Below are 27,532 nucleotides of genomic sequence, written 5' to 3' on the forward strand. Positions count from 1 at the left end.
ACTTGTTTTGAAAGTTAGTGTGTCCTATGCCAACCATGAAATTCCCTCTTGGACGGTTACATGGTTCTGTTACGTGCCAGACCAACTGTCACCTGAGGGAGTTGGAAACCGTAGAAGCCTTACTTGGTGGTTTGCAATTTGCACCCCTATATGAGGTCAGGGATGGGGCAAGGAAGGCCCCAGTGAGTAGCTTGCACATCCCGAGGGGATATTCCACCCGCTGAAGTTAGGCTGGGTGCAGAGACTTGAACGTTGCCATGGTTGCAGGATGCTGCGTTTGCACTCATCCTTTCTTGGGTCCTTTGAGCTCTCATGGGGTGGGTCTCGCTGTACTAGAGACCTGCAGAAGGTGCATAGAGTCATTCACTCGCCCATCACTGTACAGTGCCAATAGGCACATCAAAAAGGGCGTTTCACCTTTCTACAGGTACATGTTTAGGAAATCTAAAATCTAATCCCACCATAAGTGACAGGACAGCACACCTTGTGAGGAGTGGCTTCTCCAGAGTCACCCGTTTTGATCAGAAATTGCAAGTCAATCGCTATTAGAATGCAGTTGCCATCCTATTTAGAAGCCAGCGTCAGGGCAAACCAGGAGCCCTTCTGAGGTGAAAACCCTTCCTCTTATCTCATGTATTTGCCATCATATTGCCTATTCTTTCCCACCTTTAATTCTGCAAGATTGGTCTAGGTTTCTTGAAGGATTTCAGGTCCCAAATCACATACACTTTGATAATGTAACCAATTAAATGTCGGTGCACTGCCTGGAACTGCTGTATTTGTGACAGTAAGTTAACCATCTCAGCATGAGACTAGTGTCACAGAGTGATCACGCCAGCGCTTCCTGCTTTAAATAAAGCACCAGAAAAAGTCCATCATGTTATGGAAAACGAGTACAACATTTGCAGACCATAAATATTCAAGCAGTCAGTATGTTGATTGTATAATTGGACCATACAGTTTTCAGCTTTACTGTAGCGCCAAGAAGAGCATTCTATCGCAGTGAAAAGTAAAAGGATAGCACATCTCGGTGAGTAGTGCCAGGCTCAATTATTGCCCAAAGTCTTCTTAGCATACAACTAGGCATCTTGTTGACTCTGAAGGCATTCGAGGCTCCATGTTATTTCATCCTAGTTTCATGGGCACAGCTGAGACCTGCATATATACGTATATATCTATGTATGTATGCATGGATGCGTTATTTGTAGAGCTCAAACTACTCCAAAGGCATTATTGCCCTATACAGGGTTGAAAGCAAGAGTGTACCTATGATAAAACACAGTCTGACAGGACAAACAAGAATAAAACATAATACATCGGACAAGGCCTCCTCTTGCGTTCTTTGTTCACCCAATACATTGTTACATTTCTGCTGGGTCCACGCAGAAAGTTCATACAGGATGGAAAACTTGAGCAATGGTTCAAGCTCCCTTCACACTCTGCTGACCATCCAAACCTTTCAAGCTGCTCTCAGACTCTCCTCCTGATCCCGTATCCCTGAGCGAGCGGAGAAGCCGCAACTGCTTCAGCAGCAAGCACTGGGGGCATCAGCCGCTGATGACCAACAGCGCCTTCTGGGTACCACGACCAGGAAATGGGCCCGGTGGGAAAAGGGTGCGCTGTTGCCCCAGAGCCTTCTGTGCTGCAGGGAAGACTGCGGGCTGCTGGTGCTGTGCACACTGTACAGTGCCACAGCGGTGAATGACGATCATGGAACCACCTCAGTTCTCCCGCTTGCTTGAATTAATTTGGATGTTTTATTATTAAATGAAGACAGACGTAGATTCGATGATCTTCTCTCTTAGGGATGCTCCAGCCTGAGCGGTAAATGGCTGAAGCCAGGTTCATGTCCAGGGTCAGAGAAGGGCAGGCGTTTGCACTTCCTGTTGAACAGGGGCCTGATTGGCTGCGCTCCAAGCTTTACTGAGTCCTGAGCTTATCCCAGAATAGAGCACAATCACATCCTAATGCTTAGTCAGATGTGACTGAATGCCAAGGGTATCCAATTACCTGCTGTGCCAGCCTAGTAGGAAGAGCTCAAAGGCTTCACAACATGGACATGTATTTTGTACAATTTTCATGAACGTTTCAATCTCTTCCTTTAGTTATAATTTCATAGATCAGGTACTTGGGCACTGTTAAATATAGTACTTTTGAGACGGTTGAGGAGATCACTCTGCGCATGTTTGCGGTGTTTATTTATTAGGAAACCGTGTTTAAACTTAAAAGTTTGGCTATTTGGGTTTGAATTCTTAAAAGAGAGGAATAATAAGGCACTTTATTGACTCAGCTATTCAGTAATCCATTGTCGTCAGTCTGAAAAAAACCCAGCATTATCTCCTCCTTCTTCCTTGAATATGTCAGCTTTTGTTCTGGTGAAGATTGGTGAGGGCACAGATGCTGTTCACAGCTACCTGTCTATGTGTGCTGGGGCACTATCACCCAGACAATCACAGGGTCTTGCATGAATGTATTTCAAAGATGTGTCTCTTTCAAAGACTGGATTATTTTCAATGTCTCAGGTCCACCATTAAATGCATCTCACTCAGTAGTATAACACGTCTTCAAATCCGTTCCTGCATACAGTATTGTTCAGTACTGGCAGAGACGGACCCACCAAACTGGAGTCAACATAGGCCACAGGCCAGAACTGTGGCCCTTGGCACGGATAGGGAGCATATTAACCTCCATGTACTGTACCAGCCAAGAGAAGACATGTCTGTAAGAGCACCAAGGCCATAGAGAGAACTGGTACCATGCATCTGCCGTGCCCAATGAGGCCTGGTACAGTATTAACAGAGCACACCGAGGAACCAGTACCACATAAATACTGTGCCCGGAAAGGTGTGGTACAGGGAGTCTGCTCTGCCCAAATAGGACCAATACAGAGCTTCTGTGGTGCCTAGAGAGACCTAGTACCATGTTTCTGCTGCGACTACAGAGGCTGTGGTCTTTTATGTGCCTATTGATAAAGGGCAGCATCTTTGTAGTGTGTAGACAGATATGTTTTAGGGTTTCAGCTTTGCCCAGAGAGACCAAATACAGAATCTATGGAACAATTTGAGAGTGCTAGCACAGTTGCCACAAAAGCCACAAGGGAAGCATTGTCCCGCACCGTGACAGTCACCAAAGACGTTAGGTACTCGGACTCTAGTTGATTGTGAATCCTAGTACTGTGTCTCAAGCCACCAGAGTAACTTGTTACTGTACCCCTTGCCACCACAGAAGCCTAGAACTAGTGCTCTGCCTGTGGATGCCGGAGAAGCCTGCACTGCTGGAAGAGGACGGAACCCCCAAAACCTTAGGAAAGTTTATTGCCTTCAATCTGCAGGGATTTTCAACAGACCACGTTGTACTCAGCGTGCACGTCCAGCCACAAACACACAGAGTCATACATGCACACCAAAGTTATATCTACATATACATTGTACACTGAACTTTTATGATCCTTTAAAAATGTTTTATTGTATTTTATGAATTGGGCTTTTATGGCTGGCACTCCGGGCGAGAAAAGTTTTCTTGATGATGACGACGATGATGAATGTCTCAGGTGAATGACGTCTTTTAGGTATCCAGAACAGTGACAGTGTTGATCCATTTCCCTGTTTCAAATATTCAATTGCTAATTTGCCGCTACATAGAGGTGCTTTACGTGTTTCAGACCGTCTCCCTTATGGTTGATGAATCACCTTTAACTACATACCTATAGAGAATCCTCTCTCCTCGTGAATCCCCGGGTTCTTCACTATTTAGACCCCGTAGAGTTGGACCTCTGCTGTGACCTGGAATGTGCTGGACTGGCCGTAGTCACCATATGTTCTCTTCAAAGCGGCATTCACCGCCAGTCCCCATGCAGTCTTGTTTCTGTAGAGCTGGCCTGCATGAAATCAGTAGAGTAGATGTCTGCAATGGAGATCCCAACATTCCAATGTTCTAATTATGAGGATTATACTCTAAGGTACTCTGTTCTGTGAGATATATGATACAAGGCTAGGATTTAAAATCAACATTTTAACATCCACAATCCAGTAATATGAATTGATGACTTACTGAGTGACTGAAAGCTGTCAACCTGAAACATTTTTCTCCCGTCTGACATACTCTAAACTCATAATTACACTTATCTGATAATGGGGTAAATGGCATTTAAAATGTATATGTTTTATTGTCTGAAATACAAAAATCATATGACAGATTTTGAATGTCAGTTTTACCTATCGACTTGGACGTCAGTACCAGAGTTTGATTTCTACTCCAAAATAAAGGACACATCTGTGAAGGATTAGCTGGACTGTTACAGGAACATGTCAAGAGACCTTGGCACTCACATCCATAGATTGCTCGGAAAAGTTGTCACCTGCTGGTTTCGCAATGAGAGGAAACATGTACTTCCTTCTTTTCTGAAAGCTGTCCCAGGTTTTACAGTTGAGTCAAGTGAATGCTTAATATCTGGACAGAATTCTGCAGCACTTTATGGAAATTCAAGAATGATAAATTTCTCTCTAGCAAAGGGATCGGGGACATTGTGTTTCTCTAGGCAGGTTTGGCATCAGAACACAGGAAAAGTAGAAGGGCCGAATACAGAAACAGATGTAGGTTATTGTGAAAGGTCCACCACAGGTATGTCCGCTTTTACCTGCAAGTCCTTCCAAGCCTCTTTCCCTCAGATCATGGTTTGAAACTACATAAACGAGGTCTGCTCTGCACGGAAGAGCTCTTCCTATTTGCTGCTTAACTTTTTAGCGCTGCATTAGCGTCATTTTTTGACGCGAAAACAGCGCAAACTTACAAAGTACAATTGTATTTTGTAAGTTTGCGCCGATTTTGCGTCAAAAACGACGCAAATGCGGCGCAAAAAAGTTTAAATATGGGCCTTAGTGTTGAATTTAGGAAGCCAGTTTCCTGATTTGCCTCCAGGGAGAGTGAGGGCTCAGCTTGATGTGGGCGGACTGATGGTGGCCTGGAGAGGATCGTCTGACAGTGGTTTCATTTAATCTGTAAACCCCTTCTCATTTTAATTCCGTTTTTAGGCATTTTCCTTCCTATAAATCTTTTTATTTCAAGTTGGTGTGGGACTTTTTATTAACTATGTGGTTGTTTGCTTGGCTTGTTTAACATAGGCAACAACCCATTTGCTATATGTTTGCTTTGCAGCACTGAGGGCCTGTGTGTCTAGGCAGTGTGGACATTCACCCAAAGGTCACACCAAGACTGTGATCTCTCTGTTTTACATCGTAGCAGACGGATGCCATACAGTACCATAAAATGAAACCTGTAGTCTCCTTACGCAACTGTACCTGTGATGCCACTTTCAGTTTATCCAAGATGTAGTCCCAGGATGACTGCACGTGTTGTCTTCTACTGGATATGGTACACTGTAACTATTTGGCAACGCCCTCTCCAGCATTGATTTTACAAGGTTGAGAATATTTGTCTATTGGGATTAGGTATTAATGCATTAAGTGCTGACCGGGGAATGTCTACCAGTCCAGTTCACACGAAATAAAAATGTTCCTTATCCCACTTTTTAAATGTAAGCCAGAAGAGGAAAGGGGTCCTCAGAGAAAAGCTCCAGGGGTTATATGTAAAAGCCCAAACAAATAAATTTGAGACATAGAGCAGGTTAAGATCTGCGTCTTATTTTTAGCAGTAATTTGATATTGGTAGTAATTTAGGGACAGATGTACAACACATTTTACTGCTCACAAATGGCCCATCGGGCTGTTTAGAAGGGTAAAATGCATTTTTTGGCATGTATCAGAGGTAAAAACTTGCTAACAACTCACTTTGACGATCAGTATTAGGAAGGGACGTGTAAAGGCCGTCCCTTCTAATAATAGCAAGTTGCACTGCATGTATGAATATTTTGCGACTGGGAATGCTGTTGCAAAACAGCCATACTTTACTGACTCCTTCAAGGAAGCAGCAACCCATTAACAAACAGGAAGTAGTTCCCTTTGTGAATGGGGACGCCAACATTTTTTCAGAGCAGGCAGTGGTCCCACATTTAAAAAAACACTGCTTTATTAAAAAAAAAAACAGTCACAGACTTGGTGGTCGGCTGGCCCCACCAGGCCAGCATCCCTGTGAGTTCGGGCCATTCCCAATGGGTCGCAAATTGACACCTGCCACATGAATATTACTGAGGCAGGTCCCTTTTGACTCATTTGGGAATTCATCAGTGTTTGTGACTCGCAAAAAAATGCTAATTGCCAGTCTCAAGCACTGCAGGTCATATATCAGGCCCATAGTTTCATATGTGCATCTCTTTTAGGTAGGGCAATTGTTGTGACTTTAATTGTTGCTATGAATTCTTTCCTTAGTTACCAGTTCACTGCTACTCAGCCAGTATATGTGTGAGGTCACAGAATGTTGATGAGTGCCTGGTTGGTGGAATGGTCAATTGGTGAAAGTGGGCTGTGAAGCAAGGATGCTGCTCCTGGTGGGGCCTTACCTGTAACCTGTACACATCTGCCTGGGAACACCCTGGCTGGGCACTCTCAGCCAATCCTCACGCTGCTTTTATAAAAAAAAGTAATTTAATTGTTATTTAACCCCCCTGCGCGCCGCCACACCCCTTCTGGCTGTCGTGAGCTGCGACTGGTGTACCCTATTGCTGCACAGTTGTGTACCCTAGGATTGTGTTGCAGGGTTGTGTACCCTATATTTGCTTTGCAGGTTTGAGTACCCTAGTGGTGAGTTGCAGGGTTGTGTACCTTAGTGTTGTATTGCAGGGCCGTGCACCCTCATGTTGCAGGGTTGTGTACCCTAGTGTTGTGTTGCAGGGTTGTGTACCTGTAGGAAAGTACCTTCTTTCTTGTCATGATTACCCCCATTTTCTGCCTGTTGTCAGTGTATTTGACTGTGTTCACTGAGATCCTGCTAACCAGGACCCCAGATTATGTTCTCTCCCTTCCAACTTGGTTACTTGTACCATTTTCACCCCACATTTAGCATACTGGTGCCTCCATGTAAGTTCCTAGTATATGGTACCTAGGGCATTGGGGTACCAGGGGATCCCTATCGGCTGCAGCATGTATTATGTCATCCATGGGGAGCCCATGCAAAATGTATCTGCAGGCCTGCCATTGCAGCCTGCGTGAAAGGGTGCATGCACCCTTTTCACTACAGGTCACTACACCAAGTCACTGTCAGTCGCCCTTATGGCAGGCCCTCCTAGCCCAGAGGGCAGGGTGCAAGTACCTGTGTGTGAGGGGACCCCTGCACTAGCAGAAGTGCCCCCACAAACTCCAGTTATATTTTCCTGGACTTCGTGATTGTGGGAACGCTGTTTTATGCGTGTGCTGGACATAGGTCACTACCTATGTCCAGCGACATAATGGTAACTCTGAACCTAGGCACGTTTGGTATCAAGCATGTCAGAATCATACCCCAATACTGTTGCCAGTATTGGAAGTGTGATTCCATGCACTCTGGGGGCTCCTTAGAAGACCCACAGCAATGCTCCTACCAGCCTTCTGGAGTTTTCCAGGCAGCCCAAGCTGCTGTCACCCCTCAGACAGGTTTCTGCTCTCCTGCTGCTTGGACAGCTCAAGCACAGGAAGGCCTTACAAAGGATTTCGTCTGGAAGAGGGGGGTAACACCCTCTCCCTTTGGAAATAGGTGTTACATGGCTTGGGAGGGTTAGCCTCCCAAGCCACTGGTATGCCTTGAAGGGCACATTTGATGCCCTCCATGCATAAACCAGTCTACACTAGTTCAGGGACCTCCAGTCCCTGCTCTGGCACCATCTGCGCAATGGAAAGGGGAGTGACCACTCCCCTGTCTATCACCACTTCAGGGGTGGTGCCCAGAGGTTCTCCAGAGGGTCCCTCGGTTCTGCCATCTTGAATCCAAGGCTGGCAGAGGCGTGTGGGAGCATCTGAGTGGCCAGGTCAGGCAGTTGATGTCAGAGCCCCCTCCTGATAGATGGTCAACTGGCAGGTGAGCAATCCCTCTTTCAGGGCTATTTAGGGACTCTCTCTTGGATGGGTCCTCAGATTCAGCTTGCAAAATTCCAGCAGGGCTCTTCTGCAACCTTACTTTGACTGCTAGCCACTGGAACCGTGACTGGACCTTCCAGGAACTGACAATCTGCAGCATTCCAGCTTCTGCAACATTTCCCTGGCTGTGCATCCTCTGAGTCTGCAAGAGAAGGAATTAGGAATATGCCTTGGAGTGAAGGAGTCCCCCCCCTGCATCTGCAGGCACCTCTGCACCAACCTCTCATCCTGAGCTGCATGGATCCTGCATCATGGGTGGTGGATACCAGGACCTGGTATAAGGTGCAAGTACCTCAGATGCCCACCACACACCAGGCCAGCTTCCTACAGTTCTCTAATGTTGCGTTGCAGGGTTGTGTACCCTAATGTTGGGTTGAAGTGTGGTGTGTTATGTTAATAAGTAGTTGCACCCCTTGTTATAGTGTGTTGCAGAAGGGGGTGAATGTGGTGTTGTGTTGATGAGAGTGTTACACTTCCTTGTTATAGTGTGTACAGAAGGGGGTGAGCATAATTGAATTGCATTATGTGATTATTACTGTATCTGATATTTTAGGTCTGTTTATCATTTATTTCCATTTCTAATACTTTTCATTTATAGGTTTGTTCAGTTTTATATTTGTACTACTATATATTGGTCCTTATGTTAAAGTACAATGTTATTTCCATCATTTGTTTTCTCTAAGGGGAGATGTGTTGTGGCTTGCATTGTTGCTATGCATTCTATCCTTAGTTCCCAGCTGCTCAGCCAGTGTGTGTGTGAGGTCATGCAATGTTAATGAGTGTTTGGTTGGTGTGAATGGTCAGTTGGTGAAAGTGGGCTGAGCAGCAAGGATGCTGCTCCTGGTGGGGCATTACTTGCAACATGTAACTAAGCTGAATAAACCTACATCTTATAACCTACAAAGGACCCATCCTTAATTACAACAGCCCTGTTTTCACAACAATCAATTATTTTTTGTTAAAGAGATGCACTGCAGAAAATAAAGATGATGAGTTTGTGTTTTTCTGCCAAGGATGATCGAAGTGATGATGTTGTGTTTTTACGTCCATATAATAGATATTATGAAATTGCTTTTTTTTGCCAAAGATTATAGACCATGTACTTGTCTTTTTCTGGCCAGTGATTTGTAGCCTCTAAGCTCTGTAAATCTACACTGATCAAATAAGGTCACAGCAGGAATATTGTCAACTCTGCAACCATTGTATAAAAATGTATTAAATAAAAGACTCTCTTGTGTATATTTGAAATAATCATGATTATTTATAAAATGCGATGTTAGGTGAATTAACCTATTAAGACGGAGATATGACAATTAAATGTCTTAAAAAGTAATGGTCACTTACATCTTTTTATCATTTTGAACCACTCCCCAGCTCAATCCAGATGTTGATACTGACTGAAATTGTGACAGTGAAAAGGCAGTTTAAATAGAATCTAACTTATGGACTCTTCCTCAAAACTGGTTTCTTCATACAGTGTTTTTGTGGTCATCACTTCCCTTCTGGCTGCAGGGCTGGTAAATCTTCCCTGCAGCCAGCTTCCTTCAGTAGGGTCTTATTGCAGAAAGTCGTCCCAGCAGTTGCAGGTCCAAGTATGTGCCTCACACACCTCTTTGACAGTGTACTGCCATTCCCACATGCACGACCCCTGCTGTTCCAGTACTGATCCCCACACATGACCCTGTCAGTATCAGTCCTGTCCTGCAGCAATCCTGCTCCATCAGACGTATAGCCCACATATGGGTATGCTGATGGAGATCAACCCCTTTCTACTTCAATCTTTCTTATTCTGTCACTGAGGCTCACTTATAGTTCTTTCTGTGCACCCCCACCCTGATTTACAGCACAGTCTGCCTTTCCAGTTATGAGACTCACTTAGAGCTCAACCAATGCAACTCAGTACTGGCCTGCAGCAGACTCTGCTCTGTCAGTATTGGAGTCCACCACTGCTCTAACAATATCCCTCTCTCTGTATTATTTGTGTAGATCTACGTAACAGTCCTATCAGGACCGGATGGCTTTTTCCTAATGTGTGTATGAATGTGTCACTTATGTAGCGCAAAATCATTTCACAAGGCATACGAGTGCTGTACGGAGTCGGAGGCAAAGATGCTATCTCAGAGTCACTAGAGGGGTTGCTGGGCTCTGAGAGTGGAAGTGGCCTGTTACTTTATTTTCAGGTAGAGTTCTTTAAAGTGGTGTGTAGTTCCTGATCCTTCATATATAAATGGAGACGGTCTGTTGCCTTTTTTCTTTTGTATTTCAACATCTTCCCTCTGATGGTGTCCTGGCTGAGGATTTACTGAGAGCCCCTAGAGGTGGTGAAAGTGTCAGCCAGAAAGGCTGGGGCCCTGGTAGGGATGGCTTTGTAGAAGATGCACTTGGTTTTCAAGATTGTATGGGACAGTAACAGTGTGTAGGAACCTCTTCGAGAGTTTTAGGGCAGACACGGGTTACTGGGCAAGATTCCAATAATCAGCACCTTTTACACTGATGTCCTAGGACTTTACCCTACTATTAAGGCCAGCACATAGCACTAAGCACACCCCTTTGGAACTTTACCTTCAAAGTACTGAGAGTGAACAGTTCAAGGCTTACTCGGAAAGTGGTGTTGGGTAGAAACTCAGAACTCAATGAAACATCCAATATTGATCAGTAAATCATACTTGTGCCAGTGCTGTTTCTTAGAATGGTAAAGGTATGTTACTTCAGACACACAACGCGTGTGAGATGTTTTTATGGTTTCTATAGTTTCTGTAGAAGCCCCGTAGTTGTGTGCTTCAGCTTCTGAGTACGCTTAGGGGATACTCAGGTTCCAAGTTTTCAAGGCCGCACCCCACAGCCCATTGATGCCAGTACTTCCTGTGGTTCACAGTGAGCCGCTTCCATTCATCCTACCTCTACTTTTTGCAGCCCCCACTTCTAGGCAACGTCTGCCTCCTCCAAGAGCGCATACATAAGGAAAGTAATACGATTTTAACTTATGTTAAAAAAACTTAACAATTCACAAAAAATCACTACCATCTAAAACCAAAAGGCCAGGGACATTTGCCATTTAGATGTAACTGACTTAAGTATAACTTTCACAACCAAGATCTACTACGTATGACCATGTGTATTACATCACTGATGACATCTAAGATCTATAGCTGTAGAAGTGATACTTATGGCCCTGTTTTTTGGTTTTAAATGGTGGTGCTTTTTCAGGTAATATACTGCTTGGGGTGATGGTTCAGTCCATATCAGTCATTGGCTCTGTTGCCCTATGAATGATGGAACTTACTGATCACATGTGTACATCCACCTGAAAATGATTGTGCTTCAGTAACAGGCTTGGTTGACCTGTCCTTTAGTTTTCAATGACCCCCTTTTATAGTTCCCCTTCCATTTCCTTTTTTTCTCTTTTTATTTTAATATTTTTAAGACAATACTACAGCTCTGCATGCAGTGCTAGTTGGTCACTTGCTTGCTGCTCATTTCTTCTGCACAACGCCACTTCCCAGGTGGCCATGTCCTCTAAGCCAGGAGACCATTATGGAATGCTATTGTCCATACTGTGATATTGGTTTACCATTCCAAGATGGCCAACACATTGGTACTAAACGTGGCAGCCATGCTACAACTTTAAAACAACAATAGACTATTTACAATACGTCTGCAAGAGGGACAGCTGCTGCTATGTTTAATTTTATTAGTACATGCATATACCTGCAATATTTAGATGGGAGCATGTTTTAATTTTTTTAACTTATCATGCAAATGTTGTTGAGCTGTATTGTGTGTGTTTTTTGCAGTTGTGTCAGAAGGTGAAAGCATGAATTAGTCAGTGAATGTATGCATGAGCGCAAAAATCAGAGGTACAGTACATATATGAAGACATATTGAGTGCCAAAATCCATCACTGATGAAAAAGGCACTTAATTCTTAAGCCAGACATATTAGCATTGCCATTGCTTGTTTGAAAAAGAGGTAGCTCTGATTTGAGTCTGCATGTAGAGTATGTTTTGCATGATATCCTTATTCTTCTCTGCCATCCATACAAAGCGCATATTTTGTCGGCATTGCAGCTTTTCTTCATGGATAATCGAATTGTGTCTAACTCGTATTTCAAGAGCCTTTCTCCAGGGCACTTGATGATGTGTCAGATTTTTATTCCTCAGTAACATACCATATGCAGATACTGGTTTTATTGTTGCTGTTCTGTGGGCGTTTCCTTTGGCTTCTTCGGTTTCCCTTTTGTTTGCATTGCTCTTTTTTCTCCTGGATTTTTTGTTTTTTTGCATTCATGTTATACACATTAACCTTCCATCAGTGTCGACTTTTTTAGTTTCCTTAGTGCGTGGGTATGTCTGGACAGCGAGACAACACTGGACCCCACTGTACTAACTTGGTAGCACCTCTCAACCTCCTTCTAGATGTGCCTCTTGATCTGTTTTTAAGCTAACATTATTACCAGTCTCCTCTTGATGCCTTGGACACATTTCCATTCTCATTTGAATTCTGTGTTCAAATTTGCAGTCTAACAAAGGGAACCAATTGCGGCACACCAAAGGCCCTTGAAGCAGACGTAGCATCCGAGCCGGTACAATAGAAGAAATAATATTTACTCCTTCAGTCAGGGTGTAATATCCAGGTGCAGAAGAGTTGAGCCACACAGTTTGCCAGGCGGTAACTTCTGTCCTGCAGTGGGTTGTGCCCTGTGGTTGGAGAGGTTTCCGCTGGAAGAGGGATTCATTGTGGAATCCATATCTGAGGAATCCCAAAAGTGGGTGGATCTCTATTTATGGGAATAGCAGGCGAGGATAGTACACGAAAAGCAGAAGGGGCTTGTTTGAAATAATCAAACGTTGAAACAGTACTAGCTGACTATTGAAGCGTGAAAAACAACCAGACCTAATTAACTCTGCGGTTTAATATTATTCTCAAGTGCGTACCAGAGTTCAGGCGCTTTAGCTTCTAACATTTCCAGGTTAATGTCCAAGTGCCTTTTGAATATGTCAGGAAACAAGCAGTTAGGGTATTTGATACTGGAAAACTTCATAGTGGCGCTTTGAGTATTTTTGTAATCAAAATAATAAGGCTGCATTGTGCTCTACGGCCTGCTATGTAATTACCGGTGCTTCGGCTTTTAGCATTTAGAGTTGTCATTTACTCAAACCCAGGAGATTCTGGAAAAAGCACAAAGGCAAAATCATAGAACATGGTTAAATACTCCACGATGACCAGAAAGCCCTCGCCACCTCATGCTCCACTCAAGAAACTATCACCCCTACATGGACAGATATATGTACTCTTTAGTCATGTATAACAAAGTGCCCCTAAGTCGCTGAAGATGCTATAATTTTGCTTTGGAAAGCAAATAACATGAACAGTAATCACATTTCAGGAACTAAAATGGTATTGAAATTGCTGACTTTGTGGACTCGGTGCTGCAGAGCACATAGGTGGGCTCTGCCTACGTGTTTCAGTGCGGGGCCAATGAAACCAAAGGTGCTGCTCTGGTCACACAGCTGCCAGTAACATCAGGGTTTGCTTAATGTCCCAGGACAGTGTTCATTAAATGTTATGTTACACAGATTTGAAGAGCTCACTATCACATGGGAGGGTATCCTGGCGCTGAGCAGGTGTGAGTCTAGCCATGCCAGGGGCCTGCTGGGACTAATCAAAGAGCCAGGTCTGCAGCTTTTTGCAGAATTGAAGAAGTGAGGAGGAGGCTCTTATGTGTGGCGGCATGTTGTTTCACACTTTAGGTGTGATGTAGGAGGAGGCTTGACCGCTGGATCTGGTTTTCTGCATGAGTGGGATATGCCCAAGTAGGAGTCCGGACGAGTGGGGTTGTCTGGAAGGTCTGTGAAAGCAGATGCAATTGTTACGGTATGTTGGGCCACTGTTATGTAGTGCTTTGAAAGTGTCAGTGAAGAGTATCCTCGTTTGTGGATTGGGAGCCAGTGGAGCTCCTTCAGGTGTGGTGTGATGTGACTGTGGCATCGAAAGTTGAAAGTGATTCTTACTGTTGAGTTCTGAATTGTCTGCAGCCTTCTGGGGAATTTTGTATTGATCCTGGCATAGAGCATGTTCCTGAAGTCCAGCTTGCTTGTGGACAGGGCATGCATGACAGTTTTCTGTGTGCTGATTGGAAGTCACTTGAAAATCTTCCACAATATCTTAGGAGCACGGTAGCATGAGGTGGTGATGGGATTGATTTGGGCAGTCATGTCAAGTTTGCTGTCAGTGATGATCCAGACGTTCTTTGCATGGATTTGTGAGGACTGGTGTTGATCCTAGCTCTGTTGGCCACCAGGTGGAGTCCCACAGAGATGTGCTTTTCCCAAATAACATGATTTCGGTCTTGCCAATGTTCAGCTTTAGACGGTTGGCATAGAGATGTTCATTATACCAGGATGAGGGTTTACAGTCACCCAGCCAGAGGAGGTTATGTAAGTGCCAGGGACACTACTCAGTATATCAAAGCACCTTCTTAATTTACATGGGAAGCTGATTAATAGGTCATGCCATTTCATAATGTTTCAGTATTCCAGAGATGCTAGGGGGTACTGATGAGGTGTGTTGTTCACTGGAGCAAGAAAGACACTCCTCAGTGTAGCAGAGTTGCAGCTCCATGTATCAAGTAACTTTCATAAGCCATTCCTGTCGTCTTGCTGCTGACTCTTTTGGATACGGTGATGCATGAATATATTATTCTCACCAGTTGTATGCTTCGGGTAGATCTGCTGTAATTAAAATGTCTCTGCTCACAGAATAATGATTAACTTATAGAGCACAAAGCTCAATCTAGGAAACACCCAAGGTGCACAGGAGAATAAAATGTATAACAATGAACACCTAACAAAACAATAGGCGTTTAGATCTTTTAGGATCTGAAGATGGTCAGCGAGACCGCAACAGATCACTGAGTGGGCATACCTAAAGTTAAAGGCATTAGAATGGAATGTTGTCCACTCACTGCAGGGCATGCTCAAAGCAAGATCACATGGGCCACTCCATTGTGGATGAACAGAGGGTCCATCTAGTAAAAGACTTTGTGAACCAAGAAACTGAATATGTTGCTTCACTGATAGCCAGTGGACTTTGTAAGGGGGTACGGAAACATGGCTGAACTTGGTGAGCCCACACACTAATTCAACAGACATGTTCTGAAGCATTGGGGGATAATTAACCAGGATGGGGGACAACCTGAGGTATATGTGACTTCCATAGGTTAGCAACTCGAGAGTGAATTCTGCTCAGATGTTATCAACAGATAGTAGTAGATGCTGGCAATTTATAGTGTGCATGACATGAGCCTGTGCAGGGATTCATTGTCTTCCTTTCAATATTGAATTGATAATGACTTCCTTCCTTGTTGCGAGTAGGAATAGGAAGCGCATTCCCTTCCAAATACGAAAACAATTAATAAATTGAACCACACTTAGATTCACTTGATGAGAAAGGAAGTCACTGCGATGAGTCTTCAGACTCTAGAGATCAGGTGCCAGTTCTCTACGGTGCTCACTAGCACCCCCTTCCATGGCTATTTCATGGCATTGTATTGTGGGTTTCCATTATTCCTCTCTCCAAGAAAGAATTGGTATTCTGAATCTAAGTTGAATAGTGAAACATCTGAGGGTGATACTTCAATTGCCGTTGTCAAGCTACCAAATTTAAATTTCCAGCATGATAATACAACCAAATATTCTGAGGAATGTATTAAATGTTCCCAGCATTACTTCAAGAGCATGTAGAACTAGAAACACTAACATAAGTATACCAGTGCATACAAATGCATGAACAAGATTAGTACATTGTAGCTATCCGCTAGCCTGAAATCATGTGGGTAACATACAATCAGTCCTCTTTTGCTCAGCCAGCAAAATTAAACTAATTCAGATTGGTACAGTAAAATCAGGCGCAAAAATTTCCTGGAGTGAATGGCAATAGTGCAATGTGCTACTGGACCCGCATTACAGGTAGGGTGCACTGCCCTATTCTGGGCCTCAGTTCATCTTAAACTGGCTGTACTGGGACAGGGCACCATATTCCAATAAACATGCTCTTAGCATTGCATGCCTGAACTCGGGCCTGCAGTGGGAGCACTGCATCAGTGAACGACTTACCCGCAATTTAAAGCCATCGATCCACCTTTCACTGTGCAGGCGTCACCCCAGACTACAGTGTAAGGAGTACAAAGATCTCCTCCCCAGGTGGGTGCAGTGTGTTACTGTACCGCCTGCAATAGGACGAGTGATGGGGGTAAGTGGGGTGCCTCTGGGGCACTCTTTCCAACTTTAAAGGGGCTCCCTTAGTGGGTTCACTGACTGTACTACTCATCTTTTATTTTTTTCACTTTTATATTGCATAAAGTCAGCCCATAGGCATTCGAGCACTGTACATGAGCACTAGTTAGACTACACAGGGTCGAATTCATTTTTATTTTCGTAGGCACAGGAAGGTTAAGTGATTTGGCCACAGTCATAGGATATTGAGCTGAAACCAAAACTCAAACAAGGTTCCCCAGTTCCAAAGTCGGCAGCTTTGACCTTAATACCACATCCTCTCCTCTGTGTGGTGCACAGTCAATGCGCTTCCTGACAATCCATTCGACTTTGCAACCACCTCTGAAATATGGCACTGGCAGAGGGATAAAATGTTTCCTCAGTTGGATGGGGCCGTGACTTCTCCAAATGAGGAAATGCCCACTTGTGATCGCACTGGCGCAAAATGTGCTTCTGAATTATCTGTATTATAGAAGGGGCCACACAGGCACCTGCTGTCCCTGTTAGAAGACCAGAGTGAGCTGGTAGATATAAAATGAACTTCCAGGGCACTTACTGTAATATGGCCCCTGGTGTTTTTGCTCCCAACTCGCAGACTGCGGCTAAACTGGCGAATAATTCAAACAGAAACCATTTCTTGCATGTTATTGGCCATAAATCATTCATCTACATGTATCACCTTTTAGGACATAGCTGTAATAGCTGCCATAAACACAGAAGTAGTCATTGCCTGCTAGCATTTCCTAATAGAAGCTGCTAGGAGAGCAGGCACAAATACAATTGAGGCGAGTGATAGGCTCATGCCTAGGATAGAAAAAAAGAAACTACAAGTCCCAGAATGCTTAGTGCTGATTGCTGAAAGGCCAGGACTGGCTGAGAAGCTCCCTCGTTGCAGAGAGATAGTTTAAAACTAGTGATTCTGGTTACTGTCCTCGTAGTTGACAGATCCAGCTGGCTATGTGAAGACTGAAATTTAGTAGAAATGACTGTAAAAAACTGCTCTGTTTATAAGCCCCCAAATAGTGAAGAAAATCCAACATCTTCCTATTCAAGCAGAAACTTTGTGCTTTCATTCTAATCTAGTCGAATGTTATGGTCTAAGAGAATCGTGGTCAGACATGTCAGACTTCCAGCTTCCACAGCTTATGTGGTTTTGTGGTAAGCGCTAAATCCGTGGGTGTGACGTTGCAGGAAAGGGATGGTACACAATGTAAACATCGTGGGTTTCAATTAACTTAGAAGTGGTGGGAAAGAACTATGGTGCTTTAAGCAAAGAATAACCACTGATGAGGACTGGGCAGGGGAAGCGCAAGTGCTTCTTGGCATTTACGTAGAATCTCAGCCGGGTCACAAGGCCTGCCCAACTCTCCCTGCCCACAAACCCTTCATTACAGAAGACGCGCCCTGGCATAATGGCAGCTATTCACTTCCGGTTAACTGCCAGACCTTTCTTTAAGAGTTCATTTTCAGTAAAAAAAAAACAATAATCAGTACTTTTTTTAGCCAGATTCTAGGGTAAGACAATAGTACATGAGCACGTAAGATGCCAACTGCAGGGGGCGCCATATGTGTCTTTCAAGGTGAAAATGTGGCCATACTGCCAGGACCGGAAGAACCATGTCTCTTCTCCAATGGTGGAATACATCCTTGCACAAGAGATCTCGAAAAAGGAGGGGTGAGAGCATGGGTAGATTGAAAGGGCCTGGGAGATCTGGCCTGTAGTGTCTGGTTGAATGTGCTTGTTTTAATTAGAGAATATGCTTCTTGTAAAAGCCTTTATTCAGTAGGGCACTTTAATCATTTATGTTACTGAGAAAAAGGAGTTATACGTAAATAACGATTTCCGTATATCTTGAAGAAGTGGAAAAAACATAGCGCCACGAGTACGCCTCGAAATAGATGTGTTCCCCACCTCTTGTAGACATGTCTGCAGACTGCCCACTATACAGTGAAGATAATTCTCATTATCTCTGTCGAAAATGCCAATTTCCACGTTGAAACTTCATTCACCCCGCATTGAAAATATTTTTCAGAGTGGAGTAAAGATTTCCTTTATAGCTTCTGAAAAGCTCCACACATACCCAGGATTCTTAGCACTAAGGCCGCGTATGTAAATTGGGTGCGATAAAGGAATGGCTGTGTTGTGAACAGCCACAAATTTAGGACTTTCTGTGTGTGCATCATATTTGAAATGACCATCCTCATTGCTGCCCCGGGAAGCACCATGTTCCCACTCCTGACCACAGGTGTGAAACTGCGAAGTTACAACAGGGAAAGACTACCAATAGTGGCAGATTTCTGAAGTAATAAGTGTTGGTTTTTTTATATCAGAAATGTAAATTTCACAGAACCAGGATTGGGGATTGGAATTCTAAATCCCCTTTTGCATTAGGAAGTTACACATATGTCTGCAAAATATTGTTATATAATATAATGTTCAGTTAACGTATGATCAGTGCTTTAAATGGGAAAAAATAAGTGCAGGTACTCATTATCATGAACTAGTAGTGTGGTGGGTGGGGCTAGGGGCGGGGCTTAGAGCAAGACATGAGGGTACTTTATGACTTATATACCAGTTGCAGCACATCCCAAAGGCCCATGAGAAATGTATTTAAATAAACAAAACAAGTTAACTCGTTACACAAAACGAAAGCTAAACAAAATGATATTTTAACATTTCTTTTGTTTTGTAATATTTGCAGCTTCTTAATACCATACTGTTATTTGCTGTTGTTTTGCACAATACTATATATAATTGAACGTGCACACACACAGAAAGAAACAAGCAGACATGCACACACAAAGCGCTCCACACAGTCCTCCTTAAAGTCTTCCGATTATCTCCCTCTTTCTTTCGCTTTTCTCACACAAAAACACGCACATACAAGCAGGCAAACACACACACATAAGCAGACCCTCGTTCAAAAGACTCAGGTGGGATTAATGCCATTGTAAACTTCTTTCCTCCCATGGCTTTCTTAGTTGTCACTTTCAGCTGGGCTGCCTGTATTCCTGTTTGCACAAATGCATACGATAGTGTAAATGTGATTGATAGCACAGGGCCGGAATGGACCTGTTCTGTCAAACACAGCGTGATGGTGAATACCCCGACATTAGGCACTTAATGCCTGCTGAATAACTCAGCGGGGGTCAGTTTAGGGCTACAGAAGAACCTTAGCTGTCAGAGGCAGGTTCAACTCTGACAGCCTAGTGCTCACCAGCACTAGCAGCTAATGAGCCTACCGTTCATGAGTACCGGTACTCTCCTTGGCAGCAAAGAAGTGCCGGTACTCAGAGTGAAAAAAATAAGAAGTGCCGGTACTCAGTACCTGTGAGTACCGGCCCATTTAAAGCACTGCGTATGATTCTCGAGTTTCAACCACAGTGGCGTGCAGAGGTCAGGTGGGGGGTGAAGCAACTCTTTTAATAAAACATTTCACCTTAAAACTAGCAGCACATCAATATAAGATTCAGTTTCCTTTCTTTGTCTTACTGAGAGGATCACGCTTGGTTAAGAGATTGTATTCAAGCTACTTAGTCTTTGATTGTTCATTCTCATTTTGTAAATTTGAGCTAGACCACAAATAGTTCAAAGCTAACACCTGGAATCCTCTTCAGGGTTTGGCTTGAGACTGCAGCTGTCGCCAGACAATTATGTGAGTATCACTAGACATGGACCATGGCTACGCTCACATGTTGGTAGCCAGGAGAACATGTTTTGATTGGGCAGAAGTTGTGTGCTTCCACTTAAAACGTGCTTGCCCTTCACTGAGCTGTGATCTTTTTGTTTATTTATCCAGCTGTCTGTAATAAACAAAGCAAACACTGGGCAGCCTCTTTAAATGAATAAATTAATAATGGCTTATAGATAACAATGATGCACATACAAGGCTACAAAAATATAATTAGGACTCGCAGGTGGCAGTCCACTCCATAGACAGAGTTATATAGTTTCAAATAAAAAATAAACAGTCACTAAATAGATTACATATTCTTCCAATAAAACCAGTTCTTTAAACTGACACACCACACACCTCATATGAAAAATATGAAATTACATTAAACATGCAGCTCTAAGTCATTTAAAAAAACAATATGTGCAGATTTAGCAATATACACACACAAATAAATCTATTTATGTTATCACATCACAACCAAAAAATTGTATAGAAAAGAAATAGAGATATGCAGCCTTGCATGGCTAAACCCCTCGACTTAGAGTTTTATTTCATGTTTGAAAATATACATATTAATAAGAAAGAAGAGCAATGACAGGGGATTAGGTGCAATGCACCTGGCCGAGGGGTAGGTAACAAGCTTAATGGTACCCCCTCTTTCCTTTGGGTTTAATCTGCACTGTTCCCTCTACCCATCTAAATGATAGTGTTAATCTTCCTTTCTTTATTTATTTTGCCACATGTGGCAAAAACTCAGATTGCGCCTTAGTCTCTCAGTGTACAGTAGCACTGTGTCTTAAATAAATATGTAGTTTAAGATGGGAATTAAGGGCCTACTATCCCATCAGTTTGGTACATTCCCTTCATGTACATTTCACAAACTTGGTTGCAACATGGTCAGACTGGGACAAAACAGGGCCGGCTCTAGGGCAGTGCGACTGGTGAGGCCACACTGGGGGTTAACCTGGGAAGAGGGGCGCTGACCTCAGGCCACAGCACTGTGCTTAGCAATACCTTACAATTTAAAAACACCTGCTGAAGAGTTCCTTGTGTGTCCAGCTTTCTAACAGCAATAAAAATATCAAGATAACTCTTGTGATTAATGTTCCTGCTAGAGAAAGCATTTGTCCAATAGCAGTTTTGACTAGCCACAAAGTAGCTGTTAGAAATTAACTTGTGCTCACCCCCTGGTAGCTTGGCACAGACCAGACAGACTTAACTTAATTTTTAAAGAATAAAGGTAAAATAGTGCTTAGAAGCAATAAGCGCTTGAACGGGATATCTGGATGCATTAGACTGGGAAAAAGTCAAGCGTTCAGTCCAACCACGATGGAGCGTGGGGCTGCTACTGTGACCTGGTGTTGATCTGCAGCAGAGAGATGAGTAGATTTTCCCCAGGTAGTTGAGGAGATGGATCGATTCTCCCCAGGCAACAGCTGCGATGCAGTGGCTCTGAGGTATTGTGGTTCCGAAGACAATGCGCTGGTGGTTGAGAATGATCATGACCTCTGGAATATTGATTGGTGGCACAAGGTTGAACAGTATGGCTCTGATCCAAGGAACACACATGGAGCTTTCTCATACCACTCCTGCTCCCTCCCCTGCCTCCGCATGCCACACAGCACCGCCGGCAGACCAGATGGACACCTCAAGTGCTTATTCCTCAACACCCGCTCCCTCGCCAAACACGCAGTAGAAGTCTGGGACCTCCTCGACTCAACCGCCCATGAAATTGCCTTCCTCAGCGAGACTTAGAACACCCCCACCTCAGCCCCGGACATTGCCACCGTCATTCCTGACGGCTACAAACTCGCCCACAAAGAAAGAATCAATCGACCAGGAGGAGGAGTTTCAATAGTCTACAGGAGCACCCTCTGTCTCTCAACCACCATCGAGACACTGAACCATCCAACCACCACCGAACACCTACACTTCCAAATCCAGATCAACCCGAACACCCCCCTTCATGGCACACTCGTCTATAGGCCCCTCCTGGACCACAGCCCCAGTTTAGCAAAACCTTAATTGACCTCATCGCCCCCCACACACTTGTCTCTACCGACGACATCCTACTCAGCGACCTCAACTTCCACCTTGAAAACCGCAACAACCCCAACACCTCATCTCTCCTGGACACCCTCGCCACCCTTGGTCTGAAGCAACTTGTCAACCTCCCCACCCACTAAGCAGGCCACACCCTCAACCCCGTCTTCTCGGCTGGAAACAACATCACCATCTCGCACACCTCCGAACACCATTGGACCGACCACCAATGTTTCCACTTCACATTTACGAAGACAACCGCATGCCCCCACTCCCCCACCCCCAGGCAGAAACTGGAGCAAAGTCACCGAAACCCAGCTCACTAATGCCCTCACCCACTCCCCCCCACCAGATGCAGTGAACAACTCCACACACAACCTGCACCACTGGATTACAGAATGCGCCAACACCATAGCCCCTCTCAGCAAACCTGCCGGAAACCAGCACCAAAGGAAACCGAACTGATTCACGACAGAACTCCAAGAATCCGAATGCAACTGCAGATGACTGGAACAAAAATGGAGGAACAGCAAAGTAACCGCAGATCGCACAGACCACAAAGATGCAGTCACCACGCACCACCAGTGCATCAGAGCCGCCAAGAAAGCTGCCATTCAAGAACGTATCAGCACCAACCCACACAACAGCACGGGGCTATACACCATAGTCAACGAATTCACAAACCCCAGATCAGACACCTCAGCCATCCCCCTCTCAAAACCTTTGCAACAACCTCACCACCTTTTTTCACCAGAAAATCCATGACATATACAAATGATTCAAGAAGCGATACCCTCCCCCACTGCTCATCAGCATCACCAAAGACCCCACGCCACAGACCCTTAACCTCTGGTCCCCAAACTTCTGGCCCCCTCTCTCCAGAGAAGACACCTGGAAACTCATGAACTCCATCCATTCCAGGGTCCCCTCAGACCCGTTACCACATCACATCTTCACCCTGGCCAGCACCACCATCGCACCAGAGCTCTGCCAGACTATCAACCGCTCCATCGAAACATGCAGAAATCAACCCGCTCCAGAAGAAACCCTCTACCGACCCAAGGTAGATGAAAAACTACAAACCCATCTCCCTGCTCCCCTTCCCAGCCAAGGTAACAGAAAGGGCCATCAACATGCAAGTGATGGGGTTTCTCGAACCAAACCACATTCTCCCTCACAATCAGGATTCAGTAACAACGACAGCACCGAGACAACCCTCCTCGCAGCCACTGATAACATCCGTACCATACTGGACCATGGAGACATGGCCCTCCTCATCCTCCTCGACCTCTCTGCAGTGTTTGACACAGTCTCCCACTTCACCCTCTGCACCTGACTCCATTATGCCGGTATCCACGGCAAAGCACTGGAATGGATTCGATCCTTCCTGGCTGAAAGAACCCAGAGTGTCAGACTTCAACTGTACACATCGGCACACAAAGAAACATGCACAGAGTACCCGAAGTGATCCTCACTAAGCCCGACCCTCTTCAACATCTACATGGCCCGCTCACTAAAATCGTCAGACAGCATGGACTAAACATTGTCTCCTATGTCAACGACTCCCACCTGATCCTCCCCCTGACTGACGACCCATCAACAGCCAAGAAAAATTTCCACAACGGTATGAGAGCAGTTGCCGCCTGGATGGAAACCAGTTGCCTCAGGCTCAACTTGGACAAGACAGAGGTCCTCGTACTCTGGTCCAATCCCTCCGCCTGGGATGCTTCCTGGTGGCCAGCCTTCTTAGGAATTGTCACCACCCCCACCCACCATGCACGTAACCTGGGCATTATCCTGGGCTCAACGCTCTCCATGACCCGTCAAGTCAACGTCGTCTCTTCTGCCTGCTTCCACACCTTTTGGCTCCTTTGAAAGATCTTCAAGTGGATCCACACTGAGACTAGAAACACAGTCACAAATGCCCTGGTCAGCAGCAAATTGGACTATGGCAACGCACGCTACAATGGCATCACAAAGAAGCTACAAGCAAGACTACATAGAATCCGGAACACAGCAGCCAGACTCATTCTGGACATCCCCTACCACAGCCACATCTCTACCCACGTCAGAGACCTCCACTGGCTTCCGGTCGACAAACGCATCACATTCAAGCTACTGACTCACACCTATAAGGCACTTCACAACATCAGACCAGACTACCTCAACCACTGCCTGACCTTCAACACCCCTGCCAGGCAACTCTGATCCTCCCATCTCGCTGCCATCCCCAGAATCAAGGAAAGCACAACTGGACGAAGATCCTTCTACCTTGCAGCCCAGACATGGAATACACTCACTCTCAACCTCAGACAGGCTGCATCACTGAAGCAATTCAGGAAGGATCTCAAGACCTGGATCTGCGAATGATCAGCATGACCACCACAGCGCCTTGAGACCCCACGGGTGATAAGCCGCGCTTTACAAGTACTGATTGATTGATTGATGCAATTACGTAAATACTTTCCAAAACACTCAATAGTTGAAAACATCTTTTAAAACAGCCTTTTGTCCTGCATTCGGAAATAATATTCTAGAAATCTGAAAACTTTTTACTTGATCCAAGGGCTGCAGAAAGTGCCCTTGGATAGCGGAAGTGACAACCATGACAAAGTACCTGACATGACCTTCCGCCGATGATATCACTGGAAGTTACAGAGAACTGTAACAATTTGACATTCTGTCCAAACTTTGAAAGCACCAATGCCCAGAAATATATATGGTAACGCAAACCCTCTGCAAAGTGTTGTGATGGGATTTTTTGCATTGGATTGTAACCCAGAGTAATGCAAGGCTAAGGAATGCACTGCCTGGCATGATTCCATGGGTGATGCATGAATGTTCCCATGCAACCACCAATGGGTAAAATTGTAGAGAGACATTTTTGCCAAAATACTGCACCTCTTTGAGGCAGGCATAACAAGGAGAAATGTTTTAATTCGTCTTTGCATGTGTGCTAGATTGCATGTGTGCTAGATTGCACAGCGAACACACATAGTGGAAAAACAACTTGAAGGGCATAGTTTTGTTGCGGAAGGAACCCCTCTGCTAGTGTCAAAATAATGCAAAATTTTAAAAAAACAGTGCCGTAAGTATCTCACAATTCAATGCATACCACATATTCTTTTAATATGAGCATGAGTCTTTTTGGTCAGCTCATGCTCTGCTAATATAAGCACATACTCTACTAATATCAGGGTGTACTCTGTTAGTTTCAGTTCATTGTCTGCCTCTTTTCGTGCATTGCTAGTTTCAGTGCATACTCAGTTACTGCCCTTGCAAATTACTGGTATCACTGTGCACTTTGCTAGTATCAGACTTTGCAAGATTTTGCTGACTTCGCTAGTCTTGGTGTGTTCTTTAAGGTTGTCTGATCATGCCATGTCAGTGGCGCGTCCTACCCCCTGTAGGTGCTATGTTATGTGTATTTGAAAAGCGCACTATCATTCACGAGGGTATCCAGCTGTGAAAAACAAGAAACCAGAGACAGAGGTGGGGGGAAGGTTCATAGACCTGTAAGTAGATCTGGGGTTGATGACGACAAACTCTATTTTAGCTATGTTTCCCATACAAAGAAGGTGGACATTTATGTTTTTATGGTGGCTAGGCTGGCTTTCGGGCATTCAGAATTGTGGGTAAATGATACTAGGCCTCATGTTTGTATTTTATCCTCATCCTCGTCAACCAAGAAGTTTTGCTGAGAAAGCAAGGTTCTCTCTGGTTCTATAAATAGACAGTACAGCACCTTTGCAAGTGTGGTGCCCCGCAGGACGCCACAGGTCCAGTGAACAAATCAATGTCTTTCCGAGAGCGGTCCCATGGTCCAGTAGAGAATATGTTGGTGATGCCCAAATAAGAGGGGAGTCACTAGCAGAGCTTGATGGTCAATGGTATCAAAAGTTACTAAAATATCAACAAGGAGAAGACTTCTCAGTTGAAATAAATGTTTTTGGATGTTATTGACTACACCCGCTACTGTACATATGGGACCAATAATATGTTAAGAATTACAATAGGAAGATGGTGCAAACACAGGTCACAACTCACCATGATATGGTATTTTTGTTTCCTTCCGTCTAGGTTTCCGGGCATATTCCAGTCATTCAGCTCTTTCAGAAAAATGTTTCCTGATGTTTCGGGATACTGCTATTGCGTAGATAGCCTAGGACGTGAGCTGGAAGGCACTGGTAAGTGGAGCAACAAATCGAAACACATAGACTCGCTATGTAAAGTCATTCTTCTCTAGGCCCACCATCAGATCAGGGATTAGGGGGGACCAGGTGTAGATAAAATGTGTTATTTGCACAGCCCCAGTAAAAAACATTACCACAGAAAAAGGTATAAAGTCCCATTCCTACAAATTTAAAAATATTCCCATAATTTTTTTAGAAGTCTCAATATGTCTGTGTTGGAAAGGTTGGGAGTAGATGGTTAGCATGACAACAAAATGAAAGTCAGTAGTTATTAGGCGTGCTAAATTCAATCCTAAACCTGACAACAAAATGGATGTATGAGCGGCTGAAATAATTTGTAGGACATTATAGAGTTTATTTACAAAGCAATGTTGCTGCTCTACATTGCATCACTTAGAGAGAGGAGAACTGCTCCATATCTTCAAAAAACACAATGGCACAGCTCTGCTCTCTCCATACATTTGCACACTTGTGGCTGCCCAGTGCTAATGCAGGCACAATTGTACCATAGTGTAAGAGTGCCTATGTTGTATTTAGGAAGGGTTATGTGCAGAAAGGTCTACCTTCCTGCACAAAAACTATCCTTTGAAGCTATTTCCTTTTTGCATGTGATCTGCAGAATGCAGCAAATGCAAAGAGGAAATAACTAAGAGAAATAAAGATATTTCTCCTTGTTGCGCCAGCCTCGGGCAGGCCAACTATTTTGGAGCAAAGCCATGTCTACATCTCTTTGTAAATATTGGTTTGGATCAAAATCCATAGGATGAAGCAGAGGAATGCCCATGCACCACCCGTGGAATGCCTACCTGACACAAAATAACCCAAGGCAGTGCATTTAACTGCATTGTGTAACTTTGTATTACAAATCCATGCAAATTGACATTTGCATGGTAATGTAAATACCAAAAAGGATTTTGCATAGGGCTGTGTCAAAAAAGTGATGCAACCCCAATGTAAAATCTTTGCCAGTCTGGGCAGAGCATAGAGAGAGAGAGAGAGGGACACTCAAGGAGTTGGTCAGGTGAAAAAGAAATCGCTGGCAGCGTGTTTAAGAATCCGGCTGCAGCGCTAAACGAAGTATTTCAAACACATTGCTTTCTATGGAGGCGGCATACTTTCTGGCTGTGTCTGGCTTTATTTGACTTGTTAGGATTTTGTATAGGTTTGCAGTACTTTCTAATATGGCAGTCAGTTCTTACAGCTGTAGGATCTATTTGATCAAGGGAGAATTTCATAGTAGTTATGGCCTCACTCCCTGTCACCATAAACAAATCCAGGATCTGCTCTGTGCTTACCGAGGTGCTGCCTGTAGCTATAGTTTTTATATAGTATTATCAAGCAGA

General features: G+C 44.3%; 1 protein-coding gene across 1 annotated transcript in view; it reads left to right on the top strand.

Moving 5' to 3' along the window:
- TG (thyroglobulin) overlaps window positions 1-27,532 on the top strand; it is a 673,226-nt gene that overhangs the window by 56,086 nt on the left and 589,608 nt on the right. The window contains exon 6 of the mRNA XM_069220782.1: window positions 26,077-26,183. Within this exon, the coding sequence (XP_069076883.1) occupies window positions 26,077-26,183 (107 nt within the window). The remainder of the gene's footprint in view (window positions 1-26,076; window positions 26,184-27,532) is intronic.

Source organism: Pleurodeles waltl, chromosome 2_2 (genome assembly GCF_031143425.1).
Source record: "Pleurodeles waltl isolate 20211129_DDA chromosome 2_2, aPleWal1.hap1.20221129, whole genome shotgun sequence".
In the NCBI taxonomy this organism is placed as follows: Eukaryota; Metazoa; Chordata; class Amphibia; order Caudata; family Salamandridae; genus Pleurodeles; species Pleurodeles waltl.